The following is a 21,657-nucleotide window of genomic DNA, read 5'->3' on the forward strand; positions in this document are numbered from 1 at the left end:
CCATATAAGCATAGTCTGTTATGTATCTTAAGAATTCTAGTTCTTATTCTAGTATCCATGTAGAACTCTAATCTCACTTCATGGTTCTTGTACAAAACAGCTTCTGGTCATGTTGTTTCTCTCACACCCAACCTTATTCATTAAAAATAGAGCAAACATGAAGGAAAAAATCAGTAAAACTAAAAGGCAACCAACAGAATGGGAGAAGATATTTGCAACTGACATAGCAGATAAAGGGTTAGTATCCAAAATCTATAAAGAACTTACCAAACTCAATACCCAAAATAATAATAATAATAATAATCCAGTGAAGAAATGGGCAAAAGACATGAATAGACACGTCTCCAAAGAAGACATCCAGATGGCCAACTGACACATGAAAAAATGCTCAACATCAGTCATCATCAGGGAAATACAAATCAAAACCACAATGAGATACCACCTCATACTAGTCAGAATGGCTAAAATTAACAACTGAGGCAACAACAGATGTTGGCAAGAATGCGGAGAACCCTCTTGCACTGCTGGTGGGAATGCAAACTGGTGCAGCCACTCTGGAAAACAGTATGGAGATTCCTCAAAAAATTAAAAATAGAACTAGCCTACGACCCAGCAATTTCACTACTAGATATTTATCCACAGGATACAGGTGTGCTGTTTCGAAGGGGCACATACACCCCAATGTTTATAGCAGCACTATCGACAATAGCCAAAGTATGGAAAGAGCCCAAATGTCCATTGATGGATGAATGGATAAAAAAAAATGTGGTACGTATATACAATGGAGTATTACTCGACAATCAAAAAGAATGAAATCTTGCCATTTGCAACAACATGGATAGAACTGGAGAGTATTGTGCTAAGCGAAATTAGTCAGAGAAAGACAAATATCATATGGCTTCACTCATATGTGGAATTTAAGATACAAAACAGATGAACATAAGGGAAGGGAAGCAAAAATAATATAAAAACAGGGAGGGGGACAAAACATAAGAGACTCTTAAATATAGAGAACAAACTGAAGGTTACTGGAGGGGTTGTAGGTGGCAGGGGGATGGGCTAAATGGGCAAGGGACACTAAGAAAGACACTTGAGATGAGCACTGGGTGTTATATGTAGGGCGTGAACCACCGGATTCTACTGAAATCATTATTGCACTATATGCTAACTAACTTGGATGTAAGTTTTAAAAAAAATTTTTTTAAGTTTGTATTTTAAAAAAAAGAGCCTAACATCTGACTCGTTCATAAAGATGTCTGCTATCTGAGTATCATTTATATAATGATACATGTATCACTTTATTATAAATTTTTTTAATTTCTCCTTTATAATATAGTTAGGGCAGTACATTCTATTGGTTTTTTTCTATGAAGTGATGTGTGTAAATAGGCTATATTTTTATGAATTTTATCTAAATATAATAGATGGGGCATTATAAATATTTAGTATTAAAGGGAGAATTGAGTCGGGTCGTGTTGAGACCACAGTGCTAGGGGTAAAATGCTGAATAAGCCTGCTTCTTTCTTCATGGCAACTCTTCCAAATGTTTTATAAAACCCAAAAGTCACTGAAAGAAAGAGATAACTGATTATTGTATAGCATGGTAAGAAAGGTAGTGTAAAAGTTATGTTCATCTGGGTCCCTGATCAGCATAGAGAGGGTAAGGAGGGCATTTGATTAAAAAAAAGAGAAAGATAATAGTAAGCCAATCCATTAAGAAAATGAAGATAGTGGTGCGCCTGGGTGGCTCAGTTGATAAAGCCTCCGACTTGGGCTCAGGTCATGATCTCACAGTTTATGAGTTCGAGCCCCACATTTTCAAACTTGTAATATTTTAAAATCAGGGAAAGAAATTAAGAAAATACTGGGGCACCTGGGTGGCTCAGTCAGTTAAGCGTCAGACTTCAGCTCAGGTCTTTATCCCGTGGCTGGTGAGTTCAAGCCCTGCCTAGGGTTCTGTCCCGACAGCTCAGAGCCTGGAGCCTGATTCTGCATCTCCTTCTCTTTGCCCCTCCCTCACTTGTGCTCGCGCGTGCTCTCTCTCTCTCTCTCTCTTGATCTCTCTCAAGAATAAATAAACATTAAAAAAATTAATTAAAAGAAATATGCAGCCATTCTTTGTCTCTAGAGAAAGTGGAAAATTTTCTTTTCTCACCCATATGTGAATGATAAAAATGAAGCCAAAAGTGCCTAAACCCATATTCAGTTCATGGTGCTTTCTGCTTCTATTGGATGCACAGAATAAAGGAGTATTTGCAAAAGAAATCAGCAGCTATGTTGTGAATGCTTTCTGTTTTAATTGCACTCCAAAGTGCTGTAAACCCTTTCATTGTTTTGTCTCCCACTAGGATATCTTAAACAAAAACAGAATTTTCTAATTAACTTACTGGAGACTTGTGGAGATAACTTGTGCTTGTTTTGTCATTTAAAAGTAGTTAAACAGGGGCGCCTGGGTGGCTCAGTCGGTTGAGCGTCCGACTTCGCTCGGGTCACGATCTCACGGTCCGTGAGTTCGAGCCCCGCATCAGGCTCTGTGCTGACAGCTCAGAGCCTGGAGCCTGTTGCAGATTCTTTGTCTCCCTCTCTCTTCGGCCCTCCCCCCGTTCATGCTCTGTCTCTCTCTGTCTCAAAAATAAATAAAAATGTTAAAAAAAAAAGTAATTAAACAGAAGTTCTTTAGTTTAGGGAGAGATCAGGACTTAAGTGATTTCTAAATTATATTTTTTGGTATTTTACTTGTAGAAGTAGTTCAAAAATTAAATTGCTGGGAGGTAGTTCAGGAGTAGCTTTAAAAATTATCATTAGCAAAGTTCATATAAGTTCTGTTTTCTGAAACCGGATATATAAAACTTTGGAGAAAGTTTGCCACTGTTTAATGGAGGAAAACCATCTGAGTATCTCTTATCCTCTACTCCAATTTTCCAGTTGTTTTAGGAAGACCCCATTTTAATAGTTTCACTCTTTGGTTAGAAAGCATAGAAGGACTATTCAATACTTTATAGAGTAATATATCACCTACAAAGTTTAGACATCAATGAAGTCTATTATCTGAATCTTACCAACATTCACATTTATCACTCAATTAGTGAGTGACTTAGAAAACATTTCTGTGAAGGTAAAATTTTATAATATATTAAAACTACTTGGAAAAGTATAAATAATATAGAAATGTAAAATTTTAATACTCAAGTAAATTATGTAAAATATGGAATTCAAGCTATAATTTTACCAATTCCTTAACAGATAAGTGAAATGTGAGATCTTCCTAAAACTTGACTTTTCTCATAAGGAACAATGGGGCATCTGGGTGGCTCAGTTCGTTGAGTGTCTGACTCTTGATTTCCGCTCCGGTCATGATCTGATGAACCATGAGATCAAGCACCACTTTGGGCTCTGCACTGTCAGCCTGCTTGGAATTAATTCTCTCCTTCTCTCTCTCTCTGCCCCTTCCCTGGTTGAGCCCTCTCTCTCGCTCTCTCTCTCTCTCAAAATAAATAAATAAACTTAAAAAAAAAGGAACCAATACATTTGACACTCTTGATTTATGAAATGTTAGTTGAGTTCAAGTTTAATAATGAAATTACTTCAGTAAAACTATTAGGATACAAGTGACATAATTATATTCCTTAGTAAACAGAATCTCAGCCATGATAAGAAAAGTGTAAGTTTTATGACCTCTAAAGTATTTTCGTGTCTTATTTGTATACACACTCATATTTGTATATATGAAAGTATTACAAATACTTTCATATTTTTAATCCTCAAACACCTTATCTACCAGATGATATTATTCTATTCTCATTATACATGTAAATGACAAATGGTCAGGGAGAGTAAATGGTTTGCTCTCAGAGACTTAAAACATAGGCCTTATCAAGGGTGCCTGGGTGGCTCAGTCAGTGGGTGTCTGACTTCAGCTCAGGTCATGATCTCACAGCTGGTGGGTTCGAGCCTCGTGTCGGGCTCTGTGCTGACAGCTCAGAGCCTGGAGCCTGCTTCAGATTCTGTGTCTCCGTCTCTCTCTGCCCCTTTGCTGCTAGCACTCTGTCTGTGTCTCTCTTTCAGAAATAAGTAAACATTAAAAAAAATTTTTTTTAACTTAACACTTCTCTCCAAGCTCATTGCAGCCTCAAGTTGTGAAAATACTCCAGTGGAAGCAATTTAAGATAGCACAGGCGTGTGCGTGAGTGTGTGCTGCCTTACTGTGCAGCACCAGTATCACCTGGAAGTTTGCTAGAAACACAGGTTCTCAGGCTCCTACCCAGACCTACGGAACCAGAAACTTTGAGGGTGGGGCCCAGCAGGCTGTGCTTTAACAAGCCTTCCAATGGATACTGATGAACCCTGAAGTCTGAGAACCACTGGCACAGATTTTTTTTTTCCCCATTTTACTTTCTGGTTAATTAAAATGTCACATCCAGTACAATCCCATTATATTGTTAGCTTTGAGAAGGAGTCTATTAATTCACACAAAAAGGGTCAGCCTTCATTGAACGCTTACCACGCAGCAGGTATTGGTCTGTGTACCTTCACCCATCAGATCATAACAGTAAGCCCTGTGGGTGGGCATTATCACTGGTCACCGAGAAGTTGAGAACTTGGACGATTTCCCTGAGGCCACACTGCTAGGGGCAGGGACGGGGTAGACAGATTGGAGAACCCATACTCTTACCCATACCTTAATCATGCCATATACCGTACAACCTGAGAATTTGCACATTCACCAAATACGTCTCAAGGTAATGCTGCAAGGTGTCGTAGAAAGTGCATCAAGTCTGGAGTTAGACACACCTGGGGTTGGGTCCCCAGCCAGTCATCTAATGGAAAGAAACTTCCATTGCAGAGGTGAAGGAACCAGACAAACTGTTTCAGAGATCCAGATATAGGTTTGTGACCTAATAAGTAGAGGCTTTTCTGTAAAATGGCTGCTTTCTTAAAATGGTCTTCTGCCTTTGGCTTACGTAGACCACGAAATACTGGGAGAACGGATGCAAAATTATTGCCTTATAAATATTTTTTTTTTAATTTTTTTTTTAACGTTTATTTATTTTTGAGACAGAGAGAGACAGAGCACGAACAGGGGAGGGGCAGAGAGAGAGGGAGACACAGAATCTGAAACAGGCTCCAGGCTCTAAGCTGTCAGCACAGAGCCCGACGCGGGGCTCGAACTCACGGACTGCGAGATCGTGACCTGAGCCGAAGTCGGCCGCTTAACCAACTGAGCCACCCAGGTGCCCCTAAATATTTATGAATAAAATAGCAAAATATGAGGAATCTAATGGGAATTTTTTTCCATGCTATTTCCCTACTAACAATGATAGATATTTATTTCTTTGTTGCCAGCTGCTTCTGTTCTGTAGTCATGCTCTGAAAAGAACAGTTGAACCCAGGCAAGCAAAAGCTCAATACTTCACAAAAAGAATTTAATTTACATTAAAATATGGCTACACAAGAAAGAAGATCTTGAATAGCTTCCTGCTGTATCCATATTTCCATTTTGTCTAATTTATACAGTCCTCAGAGTGGTCCTTTAAAAACATAAATAAAACAAGTGTTGGTGAGGATATGGAGAAAAAGGAACCCTCTTGCACTGTTGGTGGGAATGTCAACAGTATAGCCACCATGGAAAACAGTATGGAGGTTCCTCAGAAAATTAAAAATAGAACTACCATGTGATCCAATAATTTCATTACGGGTATTTACCCAAAGATAACAAAAACACTAATTCAAAAAGATACACGCACCCCTGTGTTTATTGCAGCATTAGATACAATAGCCAAATTATGGGAGCAACCTAAGTATTCATTAATAGAGAAGTGGATAAAGGGTGCGTGTGTGTGTGTGTGTGTGTGTGTGTGTGTGTGTGTGAATATTATGCAGCCATGAAAAGGATGCGATCTGCCATTTGAGACCATATGGACAGACTGAGAGAGTATTATCTAAGTGAAATAAATAAGACTCGGAAAGACAAATACCATGATTCTACTCATAAGTGGAATCTCAAAAAAGTGAATAAACAACAAAAAAACAAAAAAAAAATACAGATTCAGACCTATAAATACAGAAGACAAACTGATGGTTGCCAGAGGGGAGAAGGATGGGGGTGTGAGCCAAATCAATGAAGGGAAGTGGGAGATAAGGTCTTCCAGTTATGGGATGAATAAGTCACAGGAATATAAGGCACAATACATTCAGTGATCTTGTGATAGAAATGTATGGGGATAGATGGTTGCTACACTTGTGGCAAACATAACATAATATATAAACCTGTCAAATCTGTAAGTTGTATAGTTGAAACTAATGTTACATTGGACATCAACTGTACTCAACTTTTTAAAAAAAGAAAAACATAAATAAGATTATGTCATTTCCCTATAAACCATTCAACAAGAGTATCTTGTCACACTTAAAATAAAGCCTCATTGTGGCCTGCAAGTCCTCCATGAGACAGCTTCAGTCTCTCCCAACCTCTTGCTCTCACTCGCTCCTCCTCGCAAGTGATCCTTTGCTGCTCCTTGAAAAATCAAGCGAGCTCTGGCCTCAGGGCCTTTGCACTTACTCCTCCCTCTTCTCAGAAACTCTTCCCAGATGTTCACAGGATTTGCTCCATGACTCCATTCTGGTCTCCTCTCAAGTATCAACTCCTAAGAAGATCTTCCCTGACCACCTTTAAAATAAAAATCTCAACCCTTGTATCCATCTATCCCAAATCCATATTTTGTTTTTTATTCATAGTACCTACCATTTGCCTGATGGTATATACTCACCCATTAATTTTTAATTATCTTTCATTCCACATAGGAATTCAAGCTCCCCAAGGGCCAAGGCTTTGTCTGATGCTCTGCTGTTTCCCTGACACTTACAACAGAGCCTGGCAGTGCTGTGGCCAGTTATTATTGATTACTGTTAACTTTCTTTAACATTTTTCTTCATTTCTTTTCACGTGCAGCATGCTGCAGAATAATCACCTAAGACAGGTACCGGCGGGAGCACTGCAGAATTTGCGAAGCCTTCAGTCCCTGTAAGTACAGTTAAAATTGCAAAATGTTCTCAGGACCAATATGGGAAGGAGCAATGAAATGTCCAAATGACCATTTTCATCAACTCCTTGGTTGGGGACCCTAGCTAAATAAGTTGTGAGTGAATGAGACTTTTCATTATGGCAACAACCCTTTGAATCTTCACTAAACAATACGGGGTGGGGGGGACCAGTGTTGGAGTTCAGGTTTTCAGATCAGACACTCAATCATAGCACCTGCAGTGAAAAGCCTCTTATATATGCTGGTATCACAGGACAGAATCTTGCGGATCCAGGATCTTGTCCTGCATTCTCCTGTAGTATTTTGTTCCTGAGTTCAAATCAGAAATAATGCTTTCTCCTCTTGTCTAGAAAAATCTAGATAAGATTGGCATCTTCAGTTTATTCCATTTCTAGATGATCTGAGCTGACTTGTAACGAAACTTTTGCTAAGTCAAGGGAAGGAAAAATAAGATGAAAACAGAGAGAAGCAAGCCATACGAGACTCTTAAATACAGAGAACAAACTGAGGGTTGCTGGAAGGGAGGAGGGGCTAAATGGGTGATGAGCATTAAGGAAGGCAGTTGTTAGGATGAGCACTGGGTGTTATATGTAAGCAATGAATCACTGGGTTCTACTCCTGAAACCAAGACTACACCTTATGTTAACTAACTTGAATTTAAATGAATTTTTAAAATGACTTAATCTTTAAGGTTCTGTATATACATCAGGGGTCCTCAAATCAGTGAGCTAAGATCTAATGGTATATCTTAAATTCTCACTGCACAGCTTCCCCATCACCACACCCAAACATACAAACATACTCACAAACAATCCCACTGACACACAGACACATACAGACACATGAACATACACAGCACTGGGGTTATTTTTCCTTATTCTGAGTATACAAGTTTTCTATCAGGAGTTTCCACTCTTTATTGACTTAGAATCTCTGAATAAGTAAAAATTAGTTATTTCCCACAAAAAGAACTTTCATACCAGCTGGACGTTTTAGAGCTTGGGTTGTAAGCAAGTGTTTACAGTGACTGTTTGGCAAGACTGTGCCGTGAGTAGGTGGTCAGTAAATCTTCATCTCCTGAGAATGTGTAAGTGCTCGCAATATATCGCATGATTTCCAATATATGCATGTGTAATATGTGCTTTTATCTTACTTACACTGAAAGTCCTCATCTGTCAAACAAAATACTGGTTTCTGGTCTGGAATGATGAGGGAGATGCATTTAAAAAGCACGTAAATATTGCAGACTCTAGTTGAAAAGTATCTTAAAGAATCCATCGGTTAATAGTTACATAGCATTTGTTTAATGCCTTTTACTGAGGTGATACAAGAGGAGGAGAAACATGAGATTGAAGATGATACTTTCCTCCTTTGATCTTTTTTTGTTGTGGTTGTTCTTTTAATGAAAGCAAATCTGTGCTTGAGACCATTTTAAGCTTTGTAGTCCAGTCAAACAAAGTGACTTCCTAGGTTTTCACGAGCCTATAGATAAACAAGCCCACAAGGGCCCCTTTGTGGCATGGCGATAGGTCTGTTGCATTTTCAGGGGCTCCTTAATGACATCACAGTATCACTCCTCCTTTGTTGCACAAGCATTTTCCTGAAGGAAAGAAGCAGTCAGAAGGCAAAACACTCTCAAGTTGGGTTGTCTGCATCAGGGCACGGGGTCTAGTGGCCGCACTGAAAAACGAGATAATAGCAGTAGCCAATAGGAACTTTAAACAGCTGTGAGGCAGGCAGAAGATAGAAGGATAAGAGTCGGTAACCAAAAGCCCCTATCAGCTGAAAGAAGATCACAAACAGAACACCCAGCAAAGTGAACTCTTTGAGAAAGAGAAAACCATGAATCTTTTGTTCACTTGAACTGGGCGGTGCCTCCCTGATAAAGGTGTTCAGATTTGGTTTCTTACCGTCTGGAGATTCACTGTTCACCAGGTGTCTCTTGCCTTATGGTTTCTGATTCACAAACACAATTGTGTTTGAAACCTTATAAGTATGTGTTCCCTGTGAAAAAGCCAAGGGTTAACTTTCTAGTATGATGTTTATCGCATCCAGATAGATACTCGGCCCCCGGTGCATGCTGAATTTTATCGGCTGACTGTGTAATGTTTGTCCAGCGGTCCCTTTGCCCGGAGCGCAGACAGGCCCATGTGAGGCGCTGAATGTTGGCACTGTGTGCTACCGCGCCACATTTTCTCATGGTTTTTTGTGCTGCTTTGATACAAGAGTTAAGATTGGACAAAAAGTGTTATAAACATAGACTCTAACCACCAACCGCACAGACACTGTATTGTACCAGCTGAAGGAGCCCCTATGGGGTGTGTGGGTTTGGGCCACAGTGAACCCTTGTAAAGTTTTGCCGTCGTCCCAGACTGGAGATGTTTAATGGTACTTCTCCCGCTTCCTTCATGCGGTTCCAAAAATGAAACCATCAGGTTTTGTTTTGTTTTTTAAATGTTTATTTATTTTTGAGACAGTGCGTGCACGCAAGTGGGGGAGGGGCAGAAAGAAAGGGGGACAGAGGATCCGAAGCAGGCTCTGTGCTCGCAGCAGAAAGCCTGACACGGGGCTCAAACCCACAAACTCTGAGATCATGACCTGAGCCAAAGTCAGAAGTTTAACTGAGCCACCCAGGCGCCCCGAAAGCATCAGTTTTGAGACTAGTGATCATTACATGATTGCATTACATGAATGTATTACATGAATGCAAACATGCATTCCTCTTCCTGTCTCCATTCATTGTCCATGCTTTCAGGCCACTTCTGTATCAGTACAAGTAACAAAGAGGATGAGACCTGCCTCATCGTCCATGCTCCCCACACCTGGGAGGCCTCCACTCTGTCACTCGGCTTTTCTTGAACTATAGTCAACTTTTAGACTATCACCCGGCCCTTTTTCTAATGTTTCCTCTTTTTTTCTGTCCCTGGAATTCACTGTTTCTCTTCACTTTGTTATTTTCCTTGTCTTACACATTCGCTCTTTAAGCTGCACTCCAACCTCCACAGGAGCTGTGAGTGCATCACCCCCCTACATGCCTGGCCTTGTAATCTCCAAAGGGGATTTCTCAACCCTGGCTGCAAAGAAGAATCATCTGGACAGGCCCAAAGCCCAAGGCTGCACTCTCTGAGTGTTTTCTAACTGGTTCCATTATACCGTTAAGTGCTTCTTAACTGAACGTTGGGAAAACTCGTGTCAGGCAGCACTTCTTCAGATGTTCTGCAAATATTCCCCTGAGCTATTTTCAAACCTGAAATAATCACATAATCCATACTTTGCATTCCAGTGTGAACTAAAAAGGTACTCGGAATATGAAATAAAAGTCTGGGATTGCATTGTTTGTGTTTAATTGAAACAGCTCATACATACCTGCCTATTAAGTCTACTGACGATCTGGGGCAGATAAAGACAGGAGGCCACATGCTGTGTGGATAGCACACCCTACTATCCGAATGTGTTTGTCACGGCACCAACACCTCCCAGATATAGAGGACAGAATGCTGGGCCTCATCTCTGACTTACTTAATCAAAAACTTCATTTCAACAAAATCCTCCGGGGATTTGTATGGCCAACACATTTGAGAAATTAAGTGTTTTATTGTGCTATGACACAGACAAGTGGTCTACCAACCAAGTGGCTGATAAGTACTGAAATAGATCCAGTATACTTTGCCCCACCATATAGCTTGGCTTCATTGAATATAGTTTGAGAAACTTGATACATTAAAATTGGTCACATTGCTGTGAGGAAGCAACAAATTGTACTCACGTTTCAAGAGATGTAATTTTCATTTATTTTACATAAACAAAAGATATTTGGCCTTGTTCATAATGAAAACACATAGGTACGTTTGTGTTCTTTTAACTCTCTCCTGATGTTTACAAATTGCTTGTCTAAAGAATAAGAGGTCAAGCCCATGTGCCAGAGCCCAATAGCCCAGAGCCTGCCCCTGTACAATATGTATGTTTGCTTCTGACATGGTAATGACTGCCCAGACACCAGTTGGATTTTTTGTAATGTAATCAAATATAACTTAATTTCCTTTCTGTTTTTTTGGAAGGGAATAGGAAATGTAATCAGAATTCACAATGAGTTGTGTTTCACCAAGAAACTTTTGGCATTATAGACATTTGAGGACTAGGTTCAGATTACAATGATTTGATGGAAACTCAAAACTTAACCCTCCCCTGACCTCATACCTTTGTATCTGTAGCTAAGAAATCGATCTATGGGGAAAAAAAATCGTTACTTCATTTGTTGATAGTCATCAATGACGTTCAGTCATCTCACTGTCATTAGTGAAGTTCAAGGTGATCAAAGAGAATGACATATTCATCTTTGCCCAGTTAACCAGAGTATTATTTAATACATGTTGGTTTTCATTTCAAGTTCCCACTAGAGAAACAAATTGGGTTGGTACATAGAAAATAAAAGAATCAGACATATCTTTGGTATTGTCTCTAGTCTCCAATTAGAACACCAATTGGTGTTCATCTTCGGGGTGTAAGACATTGTTTTAAAACCTAAAAAGAACATGTAATTCTTGCCTGGAACGTGATCAGCCTGTGCATCTTGTGATAGCAGCTTCAGGGCTACCAACTCCTCTGCCCCTGAGCCCTGTGAAATGTTAATAATGTCACCCAGACTCTTCGTGGTAAGGTTTTGCTGATAATAGTCCTCAAAGAGAGTAAGAGAAAGAGATGAGGAGGAGAGGCAGGGTTCATAGTGCTGGGCAGAAAATAAGGCAAGCCTAGAACCAGCCCCAGTTTTCTCCCATGAACATCCAGGAGCCTATTCAGTTTCAGACCTTGGATAAAGAATGGGAAGGAAGTAACAAAAGGAGGTCTAAGCAGACAAAAAAAAGTAGAGTGAGCTAACCAAGAGAATAAGATTAAAAGATCAAAGAGGTTAAACACACACACACACACACACACACACACACAATGGTTTTAGTATTAGTGACATTATTCTTCCCACTAAAATAGTCTCCAGAAAGAGAAATTACAAGCTTACACAATAAAAATGCATGTTCAATAAATAAAATTTTGGTTTAGTTTGGTTTTTTTTCACCAAAGTGCCAGCATAGCAGGTATGTCTTGGGATGGAGGTGGACTTCGGGTGTTCCAGAGGCCAAGGGTTTTGTCTAGTGCACCATTAGGAGGTCATTTCATAGAACCACGTGCAAACCAGCACCCAATGCATTGTTATGAGAAGTTTTCCTTGTCTCCCTCCCCGATTAAACAGCAGGAGAAAACTATTTTCAAAGGTAAAGCCCTTTCTACACAGTGTCTATAGCAAGAGAGAACTCAAATTGGAGCGCAGTCCTCAGAATCATGTATGGGAAAAAAATGTGAATACGTAATGCAAGACCCCATGTACAAACCATTCGTACATCAGTCTATCTGCCAGTGCTCTGATTAAAATCGTACATGTGACAGTCACATCAGATAGGTAAATAACTAAAAGAGAACATAGATGTTATAAATGAGAAGTAGAATACCACTTTTCTCAGTCTTGTGATGTGAAATGAAGGTTACCTTTGGAAGTGGGTTAAACTCTTCAGAGAAGCTAAAGGAATGGCACCAATGGAAGGTATACTGTTTGTAAAAAGGCACATAAAGAGGGGTGCCTGGGTGGCTCAGTCGGTTAAGCATCTGACTCTTAATTTCGGCTCAGGTCATGATCTCACGGTTCGTGAGTTCGAGGCCTGAGTCAGACTCTGTGCTGACAGTGTGGAGCCTGCTTGGGATTCTCTCTCTCATCCTCTCTCTTTGCCCTTCTCCCTCTCAAAATAAATAAATAAACTTAAAAAAAAAAAAAAAAAAGAGAGAAGCAATAAAGCATGGGAACACTGCCAGGACAGAATCAGAAACACCCAGGGTGTTTAAACCCACATGGTTATCAAAGCAGCAGCAGCTGTTTATGAAGCACCTTCTTCATTCCACTCATCCTCAGACAAGGAGGAGTCACATGAGGTAGGAGCTGAGATTACCCCTTTCTTAGTGATGATGAAGCAGAAAGCTCAAAGATGTTAAATGACCTTCTCAAAGTCATATGGCTTGAAATGGAGTCAGTCTAGAAGTGAGTCTGGGATACGAACTCTGGTCTTCCTAGCACCAGAATCTGCCCATTTTACCACCATGCTCTCTCCCCTCCCTCCAAAATCTACTTCAGAGAATGGGCACACAGCAGGATGCACTAATGTGAGGGAAAGGAGCTTGACAGAATCACATCTTACTTCTAGACCTATGTTGTGAAGGTTTACAAAAAGAAAGAAATTTACAAAAAGAAGAAATTTCTGCAGGACAGAAATAAATAAGTTGAAGAAGAGAAGAGAACAATATTATTAATGTGTGGGCCAGTCTGCTTTTTTTAGTGTTTCCCTATGCTTTTGGTTGTCTGTTCCCTCATTACCTGTGAGGTAGAATTTGCCTCCACTTTCCTGATAAGGAAACTATAGGTGAGAAAAGAGTATCTTGTCCCTATTGCAAAGGTGAAAGTTGATCAGACAATGACAGGAGGGAAGAACATTCCAGACAGAGGGAACTACTTGTGCACTGCCTTGTAGTGGAGGTGGCTGGAGGCGAAGCTAGTACATGAAGAAGCAGAAACAAGCTCCTCGTGGCTGAAGCAGGAAGAGTCCTGTGTCACTAAGCTCTTCTTGTGCAAGAAGAGCTTAGTGAGACAGGTGGGGTCAGACACCTTGAAAGCCATTTGGGACATGCCAAGGATTTTAGCCTTTATTGTGAAGTCAATGGGAATCCACTGGAGGATAAAAGGCAGGGAAGGGCATGATTTGATCTGTGTTACTGAAATAGTCTAGGAGAGAAAGGAGAACTTTGTCAGGATGGGGGCAGTGGAGATGGTGAAGGGGAAATGGATTTGAGAACTATTTAGATGAAATTACCGGTGTTTGGTAAGGAACCGGCGATGAAGAACGATGGAGTAAGAGATGTCAGGATGATTCCTAAATTTCTGGTTTATAACCATGTGCTTAAGGAAGCCCATCACTGAGAACAGGAAACACCGGCAAAAAGCTATGTTTGGGGACAATGGAGGCGAACGATAATGAGTTTGGTCTTGAACGTGTGTGTTTGTGGAGGAACAACAGAGTAGAAATGTCACAAAGACAGCCCGAAATCCAGATCTGGATCTCAAAAAAGAGTGAAATTTAGGTTAGACCCTCCTACCATTCATTTGCCTTCACCTAACACCTCTGTAATGATTTGGTTGTCTGACTACACTTTAGGAAACATGCTGCATAAAGGTTGGATCAACACTCTTAGAAAACAGGCTCATGTCTGCCTGGTTTACTTACTGTTAGATCTCAAGCACCAGGAACAGTACCTGCAAAAACGCACACTCCAGAAATATTTATTGAACTGAACTAAAGCCTCAAACCCTAAGTGATGTCCTAAACATCTGCTTGGGATCAGCTCATCTCTCCCAGTTTGACTGTAGCCCACATTCCCTGATATCTCTGGCTCCAAACTCTTATCTCTGTGCCTGGTTTTTTCTATCTGCCCTTCCTAAACTGAGAGTTGGACCCCAGTGGTTCCTTCAGGGATTTTGGAGTTGATCTGTCTACAAGATTTAGCTTTCTATTGTCTTAGCTGAGGACTCTCCACTTAAAGAATTCCAGGCCTCAAGGCAAACCAGTGGTTGCCAGAGGGCAGGTGGGAGTGGGGTGGGAGGGGATAAGCAAGGTAGGTGAAGGAGACGAAGAGGGGCAAACTTGCAGTTATAAAATAAATAAGTCACAGAGATGAAAAGTACAGTATAGGGAATGCAATCAGTAATGTCATAATGACAGTAGTATGGTGACAGTTGGTGACTACCCTTACCGTGGTGAGCACTGAGCGACACCTAATAACACTGTCTGTCAACTATACTTTAATAATGTTTTTTTTAAGGGCCCCTGGGTGGCTCAGTCGGTTAGGCAGCCAACTTCCTCAGGTCATGATCTCACAGTCTGGGAGTTTGAGCCCCGTATCGGGCTCTGTGCTGACAGCTCAGAGCCCGGAGCCTGTTTCACATTCTGTGTCTCCCTCTCTCTGACTCTCTCCTGTTCATGCTCTGTCTCTCTCTGTCTCAAAAATTAACGTTAAAAAAATTTTAATAATTTCTTTTTTTAAGTGTAGGGTTTGGGGAAGAACCATAATGCTAAGTCTTGGAGGGTTGATGAGGTTCGGATAGGCAGGAAGTAGGGGATGCTTATGAATACAAGGCTCAGAAGTACTGTGGGAGGGAGCTAAATAGGGACAAGTTGACTAGGACAGAGAAATAGGAGAATAGCGTGGCCAGTGAAGGCGGATGGTGAACTTTGAATATCAGATGGGAAGTTTGGGTTTGAAGGGACGGTAATGTGGCAGAACCATGGATTCCTAACAGGGGAATGACATAGAGCATGGTTTGAGGGAGATTAATCTGGCAGCAGCCTGCAGGATTAATTGAAGAGATAAGAGATCAAAGGCAAAAGGCCCAGCTCAGAGACTGTTGCAGTAATGCAGGTGTTAAGAGATAAGAGACTTAACTAGACAGTGGAAGTGGAGAGTTTTGGAGATAAAGATAAATGGAGAGGACTTGGTGAATGATTGGCTGGAAGGCAATGGAAGATTCAAAAAGGACCCCCAGATTTCAAACCCTGATGGTACCCGAGAGACTAATGGGGCCCTTGACCCCCCCACCCCAAAAAAAGTCTTTGTTTTCTATGGAGAAAAATGAAACTGGAGAAGTTAATGCTTGTGTTACTCGTCTCCTCGTTACAAAATTCACAGCAGCAATGACCTCTGAGAAAGGGAGCAACATACTGTAAATTGACTCTAAGATATTTCTCACTGGAGTCATGCACTCTCCAATAATGCCAGAAAGACAGGTTTGGTTCTGTTAGGCACTTCATCTAGCTGTTAGTCAAGCCAACCGACTAGTCTCTAAATTATTGCTCTTCAGTGAGCCTGTCGGTTTTATCTCTCCCCAAGCTGCAGAGATGAAAAAACTTTTTTACCTTTTCAGAAGTTTAAAGAGATCATTTTTCTTCCTGGTTTGCATTAAGTTTACCAATGAATAAGATGGAGAACAGAAAGGTAGAAGCAGAAATTCCCATTATATAAATTCATACGCTTAATGTCTTCCTAGGATATAAATGGGAAATTTCATTAAAAGGTAGAATCCCACATTGTGGTTACTCCATCAATATTAAATAACAATAAATAACAATAAAAATGACTCATTATTATGAAGAATTCATATAAATCAGCATTACTTCAGTCCATAAGAGTTCATATAGATAAAATTGTATCCCAATAGTATTATTATAATGATCTGACAAATTCAATTCCAGTGATCCACTGGTTTTGGTGCAATAAAATTTCCAGGCAGTAAATTTCACTGTAACAAATATTTTAGAGACCTTGTCAAATTGTATTCTATATAAGCTTGGAAATCCATAATTCTCATTTCATAGCAAAGTAAGATAATAATGGGAAATGCTTTCATTTCTTAAAATGTTATAAATGAACTAAATGATTGTGCTCTTTTGACTATTCATGAATTATTCAAAATGGCCTCACAAAATGTACAAATGTATGTACAAGTGAGTTTGTCATTTTTTTTTAACTTACAAAGAAAAAAATGGTCATCCAAATATAAAATAGAAATGTCATTGATGAAAATGCTATGCTTCGGCTTCTTTTTAATATATTTTTTAAATTTTTTATTTATTTTTATATTTTTCAATTTTTATTTAATCTATTTTTTTTAATATACACCCAAGTTAGCATATAGTGCAGCAATGATTTCAGGAGTAGATTCCTTAATGCCCTTTACCCATTTAGCCCATCCCCCCTCCCACACCTCCTCCAGTAACCTTCTGTTTATTCTCCATATTTAAGAGTCTCTTAAGTTGTCCCCCTCCTTAAGTTGTCCCCTCCCTGTTTTTATATTATTTTTGCTTCCCTTCCTTTATGTTCATCTGTTTTGTCTCTTAAAGTCCTCATATGAGTGAAGTCATATATTTGTCTTTCTCTGACTGACTAATTTCACTTAGCATAATACCCTCTAGTTCCATCCATGTTGTTGCAAATGGCAAGATTTAATTCTTTTTGATTGCCGAGTAATACTCCATTGTATATATATACCACATCTTCTTTATCCATTCATCTGTCAGTGGACATTTGGGCTCTTTCCATACTTTGGCTATTGTTGATAGTGCTGCTATAAATATTGGGGTGCATGTGCCCGTTCGAAACAGCACACCTGTATCCTGTAGATAAATACCTAGTAGTGCAATTGCTGGGTCGTAGGGTAGTTTTATTTTTAGTTTCTTGAGGAACCTCCATACTGTTTTCCAGAGTGGCTGCACCAGTTTGCATTCCCACCAGCAGTGCCAAAGAGATCCTCTTTCTCCATATCCTCGTCAACATCTGTTGTTGCCTGAGTTGTTAATGTTAGCCATTCTGACTGGTGAGGTGGTATCTCATTGGGGCTTTGATTTATATTTCCCTGATGATGAGTGATGTTGCGCATTTTTTCATGTGTCGGTTGGCCATCTGGATGTCTTCTTTGGAGATGTGTCTATTCATGTCTTTTGCCCATTTCTTCACTGGATTATTGGTTTTTTGGGTGTTGAGTTTGATAAGTTCTTTATAGATTTTGGATACTAACTAACCCTTTATCTCATATGTCGTTTGCAAATATCTTCTCCCATTCCGTCGGTTGCCTTTTAGTTTTGCTGATTGTTTCCTTCACTGTGCAGAAGCTTTTTATTTTGATGAGGTCCCAATAGTTCATTTTTGCTTTTGTTTTCCTTGCCTCCGGAGATGTGTTGAGTAGGAAGTTGCTGCGGCCAAGGTCAAAGAGGGTTTTCCCTGCCTTCTCTTCGAGGATTTTGATGGCTTCCTGTCTTACATTTAGGTCTTTCATCTATTTTGAGTTTATTTTTGCATACGGTGTCAGAATGTGGTCCAGGTTCATTTTTCTGCATGTCGCTGTCCAGTTTTCCCAGCACCACTTGCTGAAGAGACGGTTTTCATTCCATTGAATATTCTTTCCTGCTTTGTCAAAGATTAGTTGGCCATACTTTTGTGGGTCCATTTTTGGGTTCTCTATTCTGTTCCATTGATCTGAGTGTCTGTTCTTGTGCCAGAAAATGCTATGCTTCGTAATTCTGTTCACTGGAAGAATCCCCAGGAACTATACTCTACCTGCAGCTGCAATATTCTTCACACCTTTGACTTCTTTTTTCTCAAGTCATCTATGTTAATAATTGACATCATTACAGTCATGTCAGATATGGAATTAGCCAAGATCTATGGCTTATCTTTTGACTAACGCTTTCTTCCTTGTAGTTAATGTCTTATCAAAGACATTCTCAAACAGAGATATAAGCCTGTGTGATACACTGGCAAGGTACCATATTTGAGATCTATGTAAAGGTTCTTTTTCTGGAAAAACAATAGCAAGAATGATCTCATAGCTTCTATAATCCGTACAATAATGCCATTTATAAATCAAAAATTCCTTCCAGGAGTATGGAACAGATTGGCCAAATGTTTCTTTTGAAAGAGAAAACTTACAAAACTAAGGTTTTATACATGAAAATATTATGGAAAAAAACTTTAGACAGAAGACAATAAAGTGAGTTGGGGTTTTTTTGGCCAGTGCCTGACATAAGTGATTTTTTTGCTTGTTACCTTCTAAGTCTTCATCACATAGGATACACTGATATTATAGAACTGCATTCACAGGTAACATGCAGTTTTGTTTTATTTTTAGTTTACATAATACTGGATGACATTCATCCCTGCTCTTGCATGGTCTCCATCCGCTCAGTTGCCCAGAATGGAACATGGAGTCACAGTAGCTTTCTTGCCTCCCCCTGTGGCCACAGCTGACAAGTCACCACATTCTGTTGAGCCCACTTATTTAGCAATCCTCCCACCAGGCCTTCCTGTCCATCTCCATACTTCTTTCAGGCCCTCGTCTTTTCTCACCCTCATGACTACAACTGCCTTGGTCACTTACTTTCCCACCAGTCCATCTGCACAGTGCTATCAGAGCGATCTTTCCACAGCACATGAGGTAGCCAGTCGGGAGACAGTATAGCTGCCCACCCCAGAGAAACATTTTGATGTAGATTCTGCAGATTATTTGGAAGACAATGGGACATTGCTCATAGGTAGATAACCCAGAAATCTTCTGAAAGTAGTTATCCAGACTCTAAGTGCTTACCTTGGACGCTCAAGAGTATTGAAGCCGGTCAGGATCTGGATGATCCTGACAAGGTCCCAGTGGTGAGGAGAGACAAATCCAGATCCACGAGGCACAGTCCCCTTGGCCAAGCAGTTTGCACAGCAGAATCCATTTGGTAGTTATGGAGTCCTCCAACCTCAAGCCCTCCCTCCAGAGAGGGAGTTATTGCAACATATGCCCCAAAGTCATGACAGAACCATTTCTCATCGGTTGTAGTTCTCTAAGTAACACTGCCAAGACTCATACTTGATGAAAATTATGTTCATGCACCAGATGATGTCCTCGTTTTCCTCAGCCATGTTAGTTAGCCTTGTGAGCCTTTTTGGACGTTTGCTGGCCTAACACAGAAGATGCGTGCATCTTCTTTTCTCTGTGTTGGGAGGCTACCTACAACTTTAATCCAAACATGCAGTGTAGCTACTGAATTTACATGTGAAGGATTATGGTGAGTGGAAAATCAGCAGTCCCGCCAGCCCATATGACCCCCCAAAATGTCAGTCTCCTTTAGAAAGATTTGAAATTACAAAGGATAAGTTAAAGAAACTTTTAGAGGAAGGGGAAGCACTTCCTAAATGTGAAGATTTTTCTCAAATAATAACACCTAACATTTGTAGAGTGCTTCACTGTTTACAAAACACTTCCACATATGTTTTCTCTAATTCCCATGGCAATTCTGTGACCTGTTATGATTCTGCTTTACAGATATGAAAGTTGACCCTCAGAGAAATTAATCAGTGTGCCCCCAAATATCAAAATTAATAACTGATAGAGTCTTGACTCAATTTGTCTTAATTTTTCTAATTCAGTGCCCTTTCCAGTTTACCATATGTCTATTAAGTAACTAGTTGTTTGACATTAAAAGTAGTGTAGGGGCACCTGGATGGCTCAGTTGGTTAAGCTTCAGACTGTTGATGTTGGCTCAGGTCATGATCTTGCAGTTTGTGAGTTCAAGCTCCACATCGGGCTCTGCGCTGACAGTGTAGAGCCTGCTTGGCATTCTCTCTCCCCCTCTCTCTCTGCCCCTCCCCTGCTCATGCTATCTCTCAAAAATAAATAAATAAAACTTAAAAAAAAAAAAGAAAGTAGTGTAAAATTTATCTATCAGATTGCTGTAAGTTATACGTAACATAAGGAGCATAAAATGGGTGCCATTTCCCTTATAGTGATTACTTTTCTGAATGCATTTCAAGATCACAATTAAGAAGTTTTATTTGTCTGAAGGATAGTCAGGCCATTCCCATTGTTAAAGTGTTTGTTTGGCTACAGCTGTCTGCATCCAGGTTCTGTGCTACCTGTGTCACATTGCTGATAGATACTTAAGTGTCAAGATCATTGCTAGGAATTGTCTCTGAGAATGTGCTATCACATGTCACCACTTCTCCTTTGCCTTTGGAGTGAAGATGTTCTAGTCAGTAATGTATCAGGAACAAAACGATTGGCCCTTTGTGATTACACGTGCGCACATACACATGTGCATGCACACGCATGTAATTGTAATACTGAAGACCAAAAAATGAGGATAACTTCTATTAAGTCTAATTGCAGATACCTCTTAATTATTTGTTATGGAAGATAAAAAAAGTAGCATTTTTCAGGATCAAAATTCACTGACAATGCAGTACTCTTTTTAACCAACTTTTGACTAAGGCAAAATTTGAGTTCACCTCTTTTACTCTGAATGGTTTCCATGGTCATAAAACAAAAACACAAACTGTTAACCAGGCTCAAGTAATAATAATTTAAAATCCTTAAGGAGAATTACAATTTACAAAGCTGTGTCATACCCCTTCCTTCATCATAAAGCAATCTTATAAAATAGAGGGGTGTTACCCCCATTTTACGGGTGTGAAGGCTGAGATCTGTTGACTTGGCCATGATCACACAGCTACTATGTATATACTGGCTTAGATCTAAGATTTCTCATCCCAAATTCAGATTCTAAGCTGCCTACACGCGCGCACACACACACACACCCTTTATGATTTGCATGAAATGGAAATGATAATAAAGAAACACTTAAGGGGTAGGGCCCCTGGGTGGCTCAGGTGATTGAGCATCCGACTTCAGCTCATGTCATGATCTGATGGTTTGTGAGTTCGAGCCCCACATTGTGCTCTCTGCTCTCAGCACAGAGCCTGCTTCAGACTCTCTCTCTCTCTCTCTCTCTCTCTCTCTCTCTGCCCTTCCCCCCTTCTCAAAAATAAATAAACATTAAAAAAAAAAAAAAAGAAACATTTAAAGGGTGCCTGGGTGGCTCAGTCAGTTGAATGCCCGACTTCAGCTCAGGTCAGGCGATGATCTCACAGTTCTTGAGTTTGAGCCCGACATCGGGCTCACTGCTGTCTGGGCAGAGCCCACTTCCGATCCTCT

The 21,657-nt window shown here is 40.1% G+C and overlaps 1 protein-coding gene across 1 annotated transcript in view; it reads left to right on the top strand.

Annotated features, from left to right (window-relative positions):
• The window catches only part of LGR5 (leucine rich repeat containing G protein-coupled receptor 5), a 126,878-nt gene that overhangs the window by 76,344 nt on the left and 28,877 nt on the right, over positions 1 to 21,657 (top strand). The window contains exon 4 of the mRNA XM_007082268.3: positions 6,950 to 7,021. Within this exon, the coding sequence (XP_007082330.2) occupies positions 6,950 to 7,021 (72 nt within the window). The remainder of the gene's footprint in view (positions 1 to 6,949; positions 7,022 to 21,657) is intronic.

The sequence above is a fragment of the Panthera tigris genome, chromosome B4 (assembly GCF_018350195.1).
Source record: "Panthera tigris isolate Pti1 chromosome B4, P.tigris_Pti1_mat1.1, whole genome shotgun sequence".
Taxonomy (NCBI): domain Eukaryota; kingdom Metazoa; phylum Chordata; class Mammalia; order Carnivora; family Felidae; genus Panthera; species Panthera tigris.